This window comes from Salvia miltiorrhiza, chromosome 2 (assembly GCF_028751815.1).
Source record: "Salvia miltiorrhiza cultivar Shanhuang (shh) chromosome 2, IMPLAD_Smil_shh, whole genome shotgun sequence".
NCBI classification, from domain to species: domain Eukaryota; kingdom Viridiplantae; phylum Streptophyta; class Magnoliopsida; order Lamiales; family Lamiaceae; genus Salvia; species Salvia miltiorrhiza.
The window spans coordinates 16,583,066-16,598,283 of NC_080388.1; the positions used below are offsets into that span (position 1 = coordinate 16,583,066).

Below are 15,218 nucleotides of genomic sequence, written 5' to 3' on the forward strand. Positions count from 1 at the left end.
CACGAACTTCTCTCGAGACGAACTACAACTTGTATTTCAGCCAATTCTTCCAAATTCTGCTTCATTATTTCTGAAAATTTGTTCAAACAACAAGAAAGTGACAAGTTCTTGACCATAAACCAATATAAGCTCAAATAAACCATCAAACACGCAAAATCCTCATAACTAAACATAAAAAATGACACACCAAGAGGTAAAAATGCATGTTTATCAACCCCCCAAACTTGAACTATTGTCCGTCTTTGGACAAAACAAAGATGAGCCAAGAATGAATCAATAAGAGCGTAGAAAAAAGTGGATAACATTGTGACTTCAGATTTGTCAACAAAATTACCAACATGCATTTGTATCTCCAATCATCAAGATATCACACTCATGAGAAACTTCAAATTGTGGTCTCAATGACTTGCAATCCTCGCCAAAAAGATAAAGAATTTAAGATCTCTTAGCTCTCAAGTGTGTCAATCAACATGGACGTGTATACGCTCAGTTCAAGCAAAATAAGTACTCAACCATAAGCTTGTCCATCGTCTCACCTCTCCACCACTTAATGTGTGCTCTTATAACCAAGACCAAAAAGATCTTTATTAAGGGTTGTAATGTAGGCTCTTTGGTAAGGTAGGATATGTTTGGCTAAGTGACTAAAAGATACTCCTCAATGTAGTACAATCACCAATCGTATAACATTCTTACTCAACAATCATCCTCCTATCCCAACAACCAACTTTTTCAATGTAGAATCCATCACAACACCTCAATTGCTTCTCATGATATTATGATTTTCTAAAGCATCCTATGTACCTCTTTTTTTTTCTTTTTTTTTTTCAATTCTTTTTCCTTTTTTTTTACTTTTCTTCTTTTTTTTCATTTTTTTTTCAAACAAGTCAGGGTACTAGGATTTTTTCAATCAAGAACAAAATTCATAATTCATAAACACACATCTCCACAACGCCCACTACCCCATATCAACAATTTACAAGCTCTCACCCAAGGCTAAATCAAAGAATATGGATAATAGGGCTCAAAGGGAGCGAACTAGGATCATATATAGTAAAAGGATAAGTATGGGATATATAGGCTAGCAATGATGGCCTTTTATCATCTCATAGTTATTAAGCACACTATGTGACCTCGAGGGAGAAACCAAGACAAGTTCTAGTGAGAAACATGCATGCTCGAACAATCACTCAGGAATATAAAATAAGACTGTAAAATAATGATAGTCAAGGCTCAAATCCTCACAGCTTATTTCATTTATTACAAACACATAGAGACCACGCTTATCATTCATCACTTATGCTCAATCTCAACAATATCAACACAAACGCATGCAATTTCATAAGTTTAAAATAGAAATCATCATGAACCAGTTATCCAACCAATCTCTACACTACTCACATCATCATCAAGGTAACATCACAGAGAGGACCACCAAAGCAAGACTAAGAAAACTCAACGACAGAACAAAAACAACGAAAATAAAAAGTGCACCCACGAAGACACATCCCCCCAAACTTATTCACCACCAAGGAGAATAAGTTTGAAAAGGATTTGTGGGGCACAAAAACAAACTAACAAACGAAAAGAAACGAACTAACCAAAAATTGGGTTGCCTCCCAATAAGCGCTATTTTTAACGTCGTTAGCTCGACAGACATCAAACTCCTCAAGAAGGCTGGTACAAGCAGTGCTGCGACCAGCAGCTCCCTACTCCACTTTTGCAAGCCATGCTCCCTTCCTGCGAATTCTGATCACCTGGGTCCTGCCAAGAAAACAGATCCTCATTAAAATTATTAAATACATCAACACTTACCTTGCCCGGATCCTTTGCTTTCTTGGGCACTTCGTCCTTGTGGATGCGGTATGGTTCATAGATATAGAAAGTTTGGCTTTCATCATGAACTCGCAGTGTGAGCTCTCATTTCTCCACATCAATTAAAGCTCTTCCCGTTGCAAGGAACGGGCGCCCCAAAATCAGCGGAATTTTGTTGTCATCTTCAATGTCTAAAACCACAAAATCGGCAGGGAAAATAAAATCCCCCACTTTCACGAGCACGTTCTCCACAATTCCACGAGGATAAGTGACCGACCTGTCCGCCATCTGCAGCCTCATAGATGTCGGCTTCAACTCTCCAATTGCCAGCTGCTGGAAAACAGATAAAGGCATGAGATTTATACTCGCCCCCAGGTCGCAGAGAGATATTCCGAAATGCTGGCCTCCAATAATGCAGGAAAGTGTGAAGCTGCCCGGATCTTTGACCTTCGCCGGCAGCTTCCTCTGCAGAATCGCGCTACATTCTTCATTGAGATTCACCGTCTCAAACTCTCCCAGCCTCTTCTTCCTTGAGATAATGTCCTTCAGGAATCTAATATACTGCGGCATCTCCTGCAGTGCTTCCACCAAAGGAATATTAGTATGCACTTTTCTGAAGATCTCTAAGAACTTGGAGAACTGCTCTTTCACCCTCTCTTTCTTATGGCGTTGAGGGAAAGGTATGGTCACAGTTGCTGGCGAAATAGCTTTTTGCTTTTCATCCTTCTTTCTGCCAGAAACCTCAACAGTGACCTCCTCAACTTTTTCCTCAATCAGCCGTGCACTTTCATACTTTGCCGTCATAGCCCCTTCCTGTGTAGTCTCGCTCGGCAAATCAACAATCTTAAAATGATGCTGGGGAAATGGCATCCACCCAGGAGGACGCAGATGAGGTGGAAGTCGTCGGCCTTCCTCATGGACTCTCCACGAGAGCTCTCCTTTCTCCATCTCATGAGATCCATGGCTGCCTTCAGAGGTGACTTCACTCTTTAATCCAATGGCCATGCACTGCTCCTTTGGGTTCACCTTGGCATTGTTTATGACATTACCTGACTGTTGGAGTTTGTTGACGGCGGTGGCTATTTGACCCAATTGGGTCTCAAAAATCTTCATCTGTGTTCCCAATGCAGCAGTGGTAGACTCAATCCTTTCCATCCTCTCATATGCCTTGGAGATGAACTTCATCATCAGCTCCTCTATATTTGGCTTCTTCTCTTCATTAATGATTCCATTGGTTACCGAAAAGCCTGGTGGAGGTTGAATTTCATTGTTGGGATTCCCATACGCCAAATTTGGGTGTGGATGCCCTCCATGATGAAACTGATGTCCACTATTATATCCACCTTGTTGCCCATGTTGAAAGTTTCCATAGCTTCTGCCATTGATGTAGTTGGCGTCTTCTACGTCTGTTGGGATCTCCACAGCCGGCTCAGGATTGCCAACAGTCATAGCATTGATTTTCGAGTTCATCTCTGCCAGCTGAGTCAAAATATATGCCATGGGATCTGAGCTGGACGCAGCAACAACTTTCTTCAACTGAACTCTCTCGGGTGGCCATTGATAACTGGTAGTGGCCACGCTTTCAATGATCTTCATTGCCTCCGAGCTCCCTTTCTTGAGCAGAGAACCTCCAGCTGCTGTATCCATAAACATTCTCGTACGTTCTCCACATGCATTGTAAAACATGACCACCAGAGTCCCCTCATCAAAGCCATGGGACGGGCACTTCCTCAACTTCTCCTGGTATCTTTCCCATGTTTCAGCCAAAGTCTCTCCATCGAACTGTTGGAATTAGAGAATATCCATCTACAACTTCAATGTAAGCCCCGAAGTATGGAACTTCTGCAGGAAAAGATCCGTCAGGTCCCCCCATGCTGGATTGGCTCCCAGCTGTAGAGTTTGATACCATGACTTTGCCTTATCCCGAAGTGAGAATGGGAAAAGACGGAGTCGTATAATGTCATAAGGGACTCCGTTCATCTTGACAGTGCTGCATAACTCCATGAATTGCGCCAGATGCGCATTTGGGTACTCCACGGCTTTACCTCCATACTGGTTTTGCTGCACCATGGTGATCAAACCAGTCTTAAGCTCGAAATTATTCGCGTTGAATCTTGGAGGCTCATGATATTGATACTGTGGAGTGAACGCCTCATTGATGGGAGGCTACTTTTGAGCCTCGCGGTTTTCCTGCGCCTCAATCAAACGCTGCAGTTGCTCCTTGAGAGCACGGACTTCTTCTGCGGTAGCCATAGAACTACCTAGCAAACTTCAGAACCAAAAAATCAAGACCACAGGAAAAAAATAAAAAACAGAATTTAAATAAACAGAAATAAAAATCCAGATTAGTATCAAACAGTTAACAGATAGTACTGATAAAAATTAGTCCCCGACAACGGCGCCAAAAACTTGTTCGCTATTTTATTTAACACGCCGCAAGTGTACAGGTGCAATTGTGTATAGTAGCAAGCAAGGTCGTATTCCACAGAGACTAAGTATTATCAATTCCTATCCTAAATTATTCTACTCTATCTGGATAAACGAAATTAAGAGTTTTTGTTGTTAAAAACAAACTAAATAAACAGCAGGAAAGAAAATAAATCAAGCTACGAAACAGAGAAACAGATAAGAGAAGATTTCCCAAGGCAAAGGTTTCAACAGATTCTCCTAACTAACATGTTCAATTCAATTAATAAGATGATTCCTAAGGCAATCTCTAAGCTATTTCATACCCACTCCCGTGGCATACAAACCGTTGGTTACATGCAAGGTTACCATCCCTGGATCACACTTCTAACATGTAACACCTAAAAGTTCCTAGGATTAAAGCCCTCACAATTATCAATTCCCTTTAGAATTAAAATAAATGTATTCTATGTTCTTAGTTCAGGTAATAATTATCATTTCCCGATCTCAAATTTAAACCTATGATTATGCTAAATTGGTGATCAAGCAATAAAGCAAACAAGATAAATAAGAACATAAAAAGGAAGAATAATCTCAATTAATTGAATCAACAGTCAGAAATTCAAATCATGTCTACTCCCTAAACCCTGGGGAAAATGATTCTAGCCACACATAGACATATGACTAAAAATCAAAATCTTAATAAAACTAATAAACATTCAAAAATGAAAAACCGTAGTAAAGTTGAGAATCTTCAATCTTGCTCTTGCTCCGTCTCTCACAGCTCTCCAAAAGATGTAAAAAAATATGATAAAAGATGATAAAAGGTCTGGAGAATGAGTTCTTGGGGAGTATTTATATACCCTAGGTCTCAAAATATAGGCCAAAACCGTGTAGGATCGAAAAATACCTGAAATAATAGAAAATCGCACAAAATCTGTGCTGTCACGCGGCCCGAGGCGCGGCCGCGCGCCCAGCCCGCACGAGGCACCGAATTCTCGACGAGGTCTTGACAGCTTTGCGTAGAAATATTGTTTTGGCTCGTTCTCCCTCGTTCAAACTCCGATTTATGATCCGTTTGCGCTCACGAACTCCTCTCGAGACGAACTACAACTTGTATTTCAGCCAATTCTTCCAAATTATGCTTCATTATTTCTGAAAATTCGTTCAAACAACAAGCAAGTGACAAGTTCTTGATCATAAACCAATATAAGCTCAAATAAACCATCAAACACACAAAATCCTCATAACTAAACATCAAAAATGACACACCAAGAGGTAAAAATGCATGTTTATCAGCATCCATCATGGATAGCAATTGTGCAACCCGAGGTAGAATCCACAAGTTGGTCAATCCTCGGCAAAGGATAATGATCCTTAGGGCAAGCATCATTCAAGTCCCTGTAGTCCACACACATGCTCCAAGTGTTTGTCTTTTTAGCCACCATCACGGCGTTTGAAATTCATTTCGGGTACTGCACCTCCTCGATGTGACCCACGTCCAGTACTCCCTGGACCTGTTCTCTGATCGCAATATCTTTTTTGGCCCCAAAGTGTCTCGTTCTTTGTTTTACTGGTTTTACATTGGGATCTACGTTAAGGCAATGTTCCGCCAATCCTCTGTCAATGCCCTTTAAGTCGGCTGTGCTGAAAGCAAACACGTCTGCATTCCTCTGAAGGCAGTTGATTAACTTTGCTCTGGCTTGTTTATCCATGGATGACCCGATTTTTGTCTGGAAGCCCTCTTTTCTCGGAAATAGCTCAATCATGTTACACACGTCATTGGTAGATATCAAGGCAGATTTCTCTGAATTTTTTTGAGCATTTAACAGTTCTGTCAATTCCCACCGTTCCTTTGCCGGAGCAGCGATATCACCCGCCTTTCCCTTCTTCCTAGTGTCTGATCCTTATGTCACCCTATCTCTTTTTTGACCTGAAGAGTGCGTGAGCATTCGCACATGACATTCTTTTGACATCTTTTGATCACCCCACACTTTCCCCACTCTTCCACCTCCGATTGGGAATTTCATTTTTAGGTGAAACATTAAAATGATTGCTCTGAACGCCGTCAGGGCAGGGCGCCCAAGTATGACGTTGTAAGATGGTTTAGGTATATCTACCACCAAAAATCGTATCACCCTGGTCTTGCTGGCGTCTGCTCTGCTGAGACTAACTGGTAACTCCACAAACCCCAGCGGCATGACTATTTCTCCGCCAAATCCGAACAAATGAGCGTTCGTGGGTTCGACAGTGGCCTCGATCCCCAGTAGCTTGGAGACATTCCAAATATAAGACATTCCAAAAATACGATGTACAATACAACTTGCTATGTCGGCCGTGAAAACCAACGCGTCGTCGTGGGGGTACATGAGTGTCCTCAGGTCCTCTGACCCGAAGGTTATGGCTGGTTCCTCTGCTGCATCCGTGATTTCCATTACTTGTTTAGGGTAATATCCTGACCTCACTGCCCGCACAACCTGTTTCTTGGCTCGGTTGGAGGTTGATAGCCATTTTCCCCAAAGATCATGTGCACCTTCCTTCTAGTTGGGTGGGAAGGTACCCGACCCTGTACGACTCCTCTATGTTGATCGCGGTTTTCCTCCGGACGTCGGTCTCGGTCATTTCCTTGAACTTGTCTCTGATCATTTTCTTGGGCCTGCTGACCCTGAATCTCATTCCCTCTGGCTATGAATTGATCCAGGTTGCCCTGGCGTACCAAGAGTTTCAATTGATGCTTGAGATGCCCACAGTACCTAGTATAGTGCCCATAAGAGTTGTGGTATTCACATAATTTATTATTAGGCCCCGGCTGTGGCTGCCCATCCCTGTAAGTACCTGGTGCTCGAAAAAACGGCTGGTTCTTAATCAGGTGAAAGATTTCTTCTTGTGGCTTGTTCAAGGGAGTGTATTCATCAAAGCGGTTGACTTCGTTCACAGTGCGCTGTTGGCAGGGTGGAACCTCTGTCTGAGGAGGAAGTACCCTAGGGGGCAATCCTCTGAAAGGTGCCGGATTCTGATTCCTGTTGTTCTGCTCTGGCGCGGCCTTGGCCCTTTTGGCCTTGTGCTTATCATTTTCTGCCTTTCGTGCCGTTCGGGCATCCTCTAATTGCAAATACCCTAGTAGTCTTGACATGATGTCATCAAAATCTCGGGCTGGCCTGATCTGTAACTCGTCAAAGAAAAGCCCAGGCTTCAACCCTCTAACGTATGCGCATTTTTTTATTTGTGACTCTGCCTCTAGAACCTCCAGAGCAGCGAGATTAAACCGGGTCGTGTACTCCCATAGCGTTTCATGTTGATCCTGCTTTATATCCATCAAGGAAAGGGCTGACTTTCCCACCCTTCGCGAGCTCGCGAACTGTCTGAGAAAACGTGTTTGCAGGTCCTCAAAAGAGTGGATGGAGTTCGGGGCCAACGTCCCGAACCATAGCTGGGCGGGTCCAGACAAAGTGGTAGAAAATATACGGCACTTGATGCCCTCTGAATACATGTGTAGCGTGACTAGCCCTTCGAACTGGTTGAGGTGCACCTCCAGGTCAGTGGTACCATCGTAGTCAAGTGAAATAGGTTTGTAGCTCCTTGGCAAGGTATCTGCCAGGATATCAGCGGAAAACGGGCTCCGGCTAGTGGTGGTTTGGATCCTTGATGTTTTAGCACGCCCTTCATCCCTGTGTCTCCCATGTTCCCTCCTGTCTCTTGGTGAATCATGAGCGTGGTGGCGTTTGTGGCCCCTGTGTCCCTGCTTGCCAGAGGTGTGCTCCTGTTCCCGTCCCTCTGACCTCTCAGTCCGGCAGGACTTCTCTGACCGGTATGACTTCTCTGCTCTGTGGGATCTCTCTGACCTTTGTGATTTTTCAACCCTCTGAGATTTCTCCCTCAGAGTATCCTCCAGATCTTTGAGTTGGTTTTTCAGTTGTGACACTTGATTTTTCAACTTCGCAGTTTCCCTTGGCCTCTCTTATTCGAAGATACGAGTAATGAAATGACTATCAAACTCGTCCACCCCCTCCCTTCTGACAATGCTATGCAACACAATGTGGTTCTCCTCTGGCCTCCTTTTCGATTTCCTCTCAGCGGGGAATTTCTGTGTTTCTTTCGGCAGTGCAGGTTGTTTGTTGGCAAGTTGTTCGTTCAGTGCCCTGCTGGTTGAGCACTCCCAGCAGAGGAGCCGTAGTGGGGACAATTGATAAAAGTGGAGTTCCCAGTGCCTATCGCACATCAGCGTAATTCAACAGAGCCATCATCTGCTCTGCCAAAGCGAAATTCAGTGGCCCACCACCAGACGTGGGGACCAAGCCTTGTAACTCGGACCCAGCAGCAACCAGAGCAGATCTCTGGGGGTGACATTCTGGCCCGACAGCGGGGTAGCAGAGATGTTGAGGAAGCCCGGCGGTGTGGAGAAAACAGTACTGACAGGCAGACCGCTTAGCAGAGATACGGGCACTTTAGTACGGGCGACAGAGTTGAGCCCGGTGTTGTCAAGGTCCTTCTCAAGGGTGCGACGAACGTAAGAAGAGTCCATTGTACCTACACATAGAAAATGTGAGAAAAATCCCAATAAAAGACAGATCGATCTACCCCCTGTCAGAGGAATCCCTGACATAAGAAATCCCGAGTACTGGCGCGAAGGCCATTATGAATTCCCGATCAAAATACTTCCATGCGCTGGGAAATAAACCCAGGGCACAGATTCATACATGGAGAAAGAACAACAAAGATTTCCTCCCGGATTCAGATTCGAATTCAGCAGAAAAGACAGATTGCCAGAGAAACCACCTGGAAAACCCAAAAGCAAATAAAAACAGAACATCAACTGAGATATCGTTAGTAAAACATGTTAAATACGGCAGAAAACGAGGATTATACAGGAAAACATGAGAATCGCAAACAATTAACAACATAGCATATAAAATAGACAGATACCAGAACCTGATTCTCAATTTTACCCATCCTCCAAACGTGTACATACGAGAAAGCAACGAAACCCATGAATCTATGAGTTTTTAGATGGATCGGAGCGAAAAAAGTAGATCTACCGCCCCAAATCCACTTGGGTACTCGAATCATCGAACTAATCGGGACCTGCGCATGCAAATCCGCCCGCGATTGTAGATCTGCATGCGCAAGTTGAAACTCACGCCTTAAACTCATAGCTTTCCCACAGACGGCGCTAGCTGGTGAATCGCAATTGTGTGGGTGGTATTTTAATCGGTGCATTGTGATTAGATTGTGAATTTTACCTAGTGTTGCTTGTGGAAATTGGAAGAAGATAGTCGAATTGCTGAGAGAAAGCGAGCTTGCGGTTGTATTGATAGAAAGCATGTGAAAATACATAACATGGGTGCATGGGTATTTATAGATACATGCTAGGGGTAAAATAGTAAATTCATTCTCGGGATCACGTTCCCCGAGTGGTCGGGGGTATTGTGGTAATTTCGCCTGCCTTCGCTCATTCCTCTGCTCTGGCGCTTCCCAGGTGAAGTGGTCATTCCTACCGTTGACTGTCTCGTGAGTAGATCATCCCTCTGATTTCTGCGATTTCACTAGTTTCTGCGATTCCTCTGACCGAACCCATTCCTCTGGCCCGAACGATTCCTCTATCCAAATCCATTCCTCTGCTCTGCATATATTACTCATCATAAAAAAGCGAGGACTCCTTCATGCGCACATCGTTCTGTTTATAAAACGTGAAGCTCAGCATCGCCTTATAGAGAACATTGATGATTTTATATGTGTTGAACTTCCAAATAAGGAAGTCAATCCTGAGCTATACTAGGCCATAGCAGAATGTATGATCCATGGTCCTTGTGGACCAGAAATAATGAACTCACCTTGCATGGTGAATTCAAAGTGCTCAAAAAAAATTCCCAAAGGATTATGTTGATCGTACAAAACTTGATGATAATGCATTTCCAGTCTATAGAAGGAGAGATACAGGTGTCACCGTGGAAAAAAATGGAGTTCTTCTTGATAACAGATATGTAGTTCCATACAATCCGTTTCTAATTATGAAGTATCGTGCCCACATCAATGTTGAGTTTTGCAATCAAGGGCAATCTGTCAAGTATCTCTTCAAATTCATCAATAAAGCCAGCGATAGGATGGGTGCAAGAATAACTACAATAGCTAATGGTGAATGGCGACATGAAAGACACTTAGGACAAAGCGGGACAAAGGTTTTGGCATAGGACGCATTTTTCATGTTCCTCCCTCAACTAGGAAAATGTATCATCTTAGGATGTTATTGAATCATGTCAGAGGTGCAACGTGTTACAATGATTTTAAAATGGTGAATGGCGACATGAAAGACACTTACAAGGAAGCATGCTACGCAATGGGATTGCTAGACGATGACAAAGAGTATATTGAAGAAATTATTGAAGCCAGTTCTTGGGGAACAGGGCAATATCTAAGACGCCACTTCACAACATTACTAATTTCGAATAGTATGTCAAGGCCTGAAGAAGTCCGGAATCAAACTTGGAAAACCCTATAAGATGACATCTTGCACACAAAGCGAAAGACTCTTCAAAAGCTAGGTATTTTAAATTATAAAATATATGAATAATATTATGCATTAATTCGATGGGGCTCTCGGCAGAGCTGTCTCTGGTTGAACTCTGTCTCTGGCATGTTGTCTCTAGTAGATCTGCTCTAGCAAGGCGGGTTGATATCTGGCTCTGGCAAGGCGGGGGTTAAGCTCTGGTCTGGCAGGGCGAGCAGCTCTGCTCTGGCAAGGCGGGTTGAGCTCTGCTCTGGCAAGGCGGGTTGAGCTCTGCTCTGGCAGGGCGGGCAGCTCTACTCTGGCACAGCGGGTTGAGCTCTGCTCTGGCAGGGTGGGCAGCTCTGCTCTGGCAATGCGTGTTGAGCTCTGCTCTGGCAGGGCGGGCAGCTCTGCTCTGGCAAGGCGGGTTGAGCTCTCCTCTGGCAGGGCGGGCAGCTCTGCTCTGGCAAGGCGGGTTGAGCTCTGCTCTGGCAGGGCGGGCTGCTCTGCTCTGACAAGGGCGGGTTGAGCTCTGCTCTGGCAGGGCGGGCAGCTCTGCTCTGGCAAGGCGGGTTGAGCTCTGCTCTGGCAGGGCTGTCTCTGGTGAAGCGGGCTCTTCAGGCATCTTCATATTCATTTATTATCCCGAGTCTTTAGTTAAACCTGCGATGGTTAGTTTATATAATAATAATAACAATAATTAGGTAAAATGTCCCTGTATTATTGCTAAGCACAACGCTGATGGGTATTACTGTCCTCATCAAGGCCTATTTGAAATAAATATTACATCCTTTTACTTTAACACAATTTTATTAGATGTTCTCTTTAGTGAAAAGAAATTTATGAAATAAAAAATAAATTGAATAATCACAAAAATTTATTTTTTAATAGAGAAAAATATTAATATTTCGCAGTAAACATAATATGATCTTATTAATATTTGGTTGTATATCATTAAATAATAACTATTGGACCCATATATTTACTTGACATGAAAGTGGCGCCAATGTATCTATGATCTATGGTCTATAGTTTTCATTTATATATTATATTGTTCTAATGACTTTTATTAAATAGATTTGCTGTTGACAGATGACCAATTAAAAAATCTAGCATTGGTTGAAATTGAGAAGTTGCTTATAGCTAATTCCACCAGTTTAGTCAATTTTCCTGGCATGCCGTTACCAAACGAAACTGTCATATCTAATTCAGAAAATCTACTGATATTGGAAGAGATGTCTTACAACATAGAAGAAATGAAAGAAGAGCACGCTAAGCTATATCCCTCTTTGAGAGATGAGCAAAGAATGGTTAATGAAACAATAATGACAGCGGTTGATAAAGGCGAATGAGGATTTTTCTTTCTATATGGATATGGTGGTACAGGAAAGACATATATTTGGAACACCTTATGCTCGGCCATACGTGGGAGGGGCGATATAGTACTTCCAATAGCTTCGAGTGGTATAGCATCATTACTGTTGCCTAGGGGCAAGACTGCACACTCTAGATTCAGTATACCATTGGACTGCCACGAAAACTCCACATGCATCAAGATAAACCCAGATAACGATTTAACTGGACTACTTGAGAAAACAAAGCTTATTATTTGGGATGAGGCACCAATGACACATAGATACTGTTTTGAAGCGCTTGATAGAAGCTTAAGGGATATTATGAGATCTTCCGATAGGTCTGGAAAACCTTTTGGAGGTTTGGTGGATGTTTTAGGAGGCGTCTTTCGACAGATACTTCCAGTGATCCCTAAGGGAAGTCGGCATGATATCGTGCATGCCTCTATAAGTTCATCTCAACTTTGGAATTCGTGTCAAGTTCTCAAGTTAACTAAGAACATGAGATTACAGGTATTTTAATCTTAATCTAAATATATATTTTAAAAAAATTATATTACCATGATAATTTATTAATATTATTTTAATTCAAATAAAAAATGTTAAAATATAAAAATTACTCCCTTCCGTCCACGAAAAAGAGTCCTGTTTCCCCTCTTTTTTTTGTCCACAAAAAAGAGTCTTGTTTCACTTTTTATACAATTACACCCTTTATAGTTTTATGTATTTACTTCATTTGCCATTGAGGACCCACCTCAATAATTAAAAACTCTCTCCACTTAAACTTAATTAAAAATCTCAATTAACAATAAAAATCTCTCATTCTCTCCTTACCCACACGACACTCACACCTCTTCTCTCTCACCAAATCTGCCGTCGTGGTTCCTCCTCCGGCGAGACTAAGATCCGACCCCGTCACCTCTCCGGCAGCAGCTAGGTCGTCGTCGCCGCCTCACTGATTTCGCCGCCTCGCTCTCCCTGAGCTCGAAACCCTAAGGCGCTGTCTCCTAAAATTCATCGTCTTCATCTGAGCTCGAATCCCCGTCCACTGCCAGTGCTCCGACCGATCTCGATTCTCTCAAAGCACCACGGGAACTCGCTCTTGCCGTACCTCTCGCCGTTGTTCGCGACTCCGGCTCCACCTATGCTCTGCTTGCGTGAGTAGCTTCAAGGCGAAGCTAGCGTGTCTCGATTTGGTTAGGAATTTCTTAAATTTGTTGCTGGAATCGATTTTTTGAATTTGTTACTGGATTCGATTTTTTAAATTTGTTCGAATTTTTTTCTCCCAAATTTCCTGAATTTCTTGTTGGAATTTCCTAAATATGTTGGTGGAATTGATTTGTTGAATTTGTTATTGTAATTTCCTAAATTTGTTGGTGGAATTGATTTGTTGATTTTGTTTGAATTTGTCGTTAAAATTCATTTCTTGATGGAATCGAATTTGTTGTTGAATTTGTTTGCTCAAACTGCTTTAAATTTGTTTGGAATCTGCTGAATTTCTTTACCCAGAAATTGAAAATCAGTGTGTGAGTTTTAAATTGTTGGAAATGAAATCGGATGCCTTGTTTAATATAGTTACACTTTAATTTCGAAATTAATGTTTGATGTTTGATTCTTAAATTGTTGGAAATGAAATCTGAATTTTAATTGAGGTTTAAGAGCTTTAAAAGTCATACTAGCATTGCCCCTATAAATTTACTTCTCTCTCCACTTACACTTACTTTAACAACTTTCTTAAAACCCGTGTCGAACCCCAAATGGGACTCTTTTTCATGGACGGAGGGAGTACTAATTATTTGTATCTATGTATTTATCTTAATAATTTTATCTTACATTGTTCGAATTAGTCCTCATTCCTTAGTAGATGTTATATGAAGGCGACTATAGTAAATTAAGTTCAGCGATAATAACAAAAATTAATTAATTTATTCTAAATCCAAATACCTTGATAGAATACGACGACATTTGTCAATTATATTAGGCTAATTAAAACTAATGTAGTAATAGATCCTTTTCTATGGATTACATACTTTACAAAACGACACAGTAAGGTTAAATGGCTTATCTTGATTGATTTTGTGAACATTTAAATATAATTATGTATAGTTTGGATATTTTGATGAAAAGACTATAATACAACGTATAGGGAAGGCAATAAGGCTGATAAAAATAATAGATATTTTTGTTTGATTTAGTAATAATTCGAATAAGACGTATTGGTACACATTTTTGTTTCAGGCAAATGCTTCTGGTTCGGATGTAGAAGAAACCAAAGAATTTGCAGAGTGGATACTTAAAATAGGTGATGGTACAGCCGGACATAATCTTGGTGATGGAGAATCTGTTGTGGCATTATCAGAAGATATCCTTATACGCGATGCAATAAATCCTATTGCAGCTATAGTGGAAAACACATATAATGACGTCATGAATAATGCATTTGATCCAGAAATGTTTAAGAATAGAGCTATCTTGGCCCCCACCAATGAGATAGTTGATACGATCAATGATTACGTCATGTCTCTGATGTCTACCAAGGAAAGGGTTTACCTAAGTTCAGACAGTATTTGCAAAGAAGATGGACAAATGGACCTTGATGAACAGGTATTCTCGGTTGAATATCTCAACACAATCAGGTGTTCAGGATTACCGAGTTATGAAATTAAATTGAAAGAAGGATGCATAATAATGCTTCTCAGAAATATTGATCCATCTAATGAACTTTGCAATGGCACTAGGCTAGCTGATAGTAACTCAACTTAGGGAACACGTAATTGAAGGCAAACTCATTTTAGGAAAAAATGCGGGCAAGAAGTTTCCCATAGCTAGAATGATTATGAGTCCATCAGATTTCGCTAAATTTCCAATTCGGTTTCAGAGAAGGCAATTTCCTGTGGGTGTTTGTTTTGCTATGACAATAAATAAAAGCCAGGGACAATCTATTTCAAATGTAAGATTATACCTACCGAAATTAGTTTTTAGTCATGGACAACTCTACGTGGCAATCTCAAGAGTCACTAGAAAAATAGGTCTAAAGATTTTAGTATGTGATGAAAGTGGTCATACGCAAGACACAACAACTAATGTTGTGTATGATGAAATTTTCGATAGATTATGGGGTAATTGCAAATTTAAAATTTTATTCAAACTTTAAAAGTTTTAAG

At 41.6% G+C, this 15,218-nt stretch overlaps 1 protein-coding gene across 1 annotated transcript; it reads left to right on the forward strand.

Moving 5' to 3' along the window:
- The first annotated feature begins 12,327 nt into the window (after positions 1-12,327).
- On the forward strand, positions 12,328-14,817 carry LOC131008062 (uncharacterized). Its single transcript, XM_057934963.1, has 2 exons — positions 12,328-12,567; positions 14,293-14,817. The coding sequence occupies exons 1-2, from the start codon at positions 12,328-12,330 to the stop codon at positions 14,815-14,817; spliced, it is 765 nt and encodes a 254-aa protein (XP_057790946.1).
- The last annotated feature ends 401 nt before the right edge of the window (positions 14,818-15,218 follow it).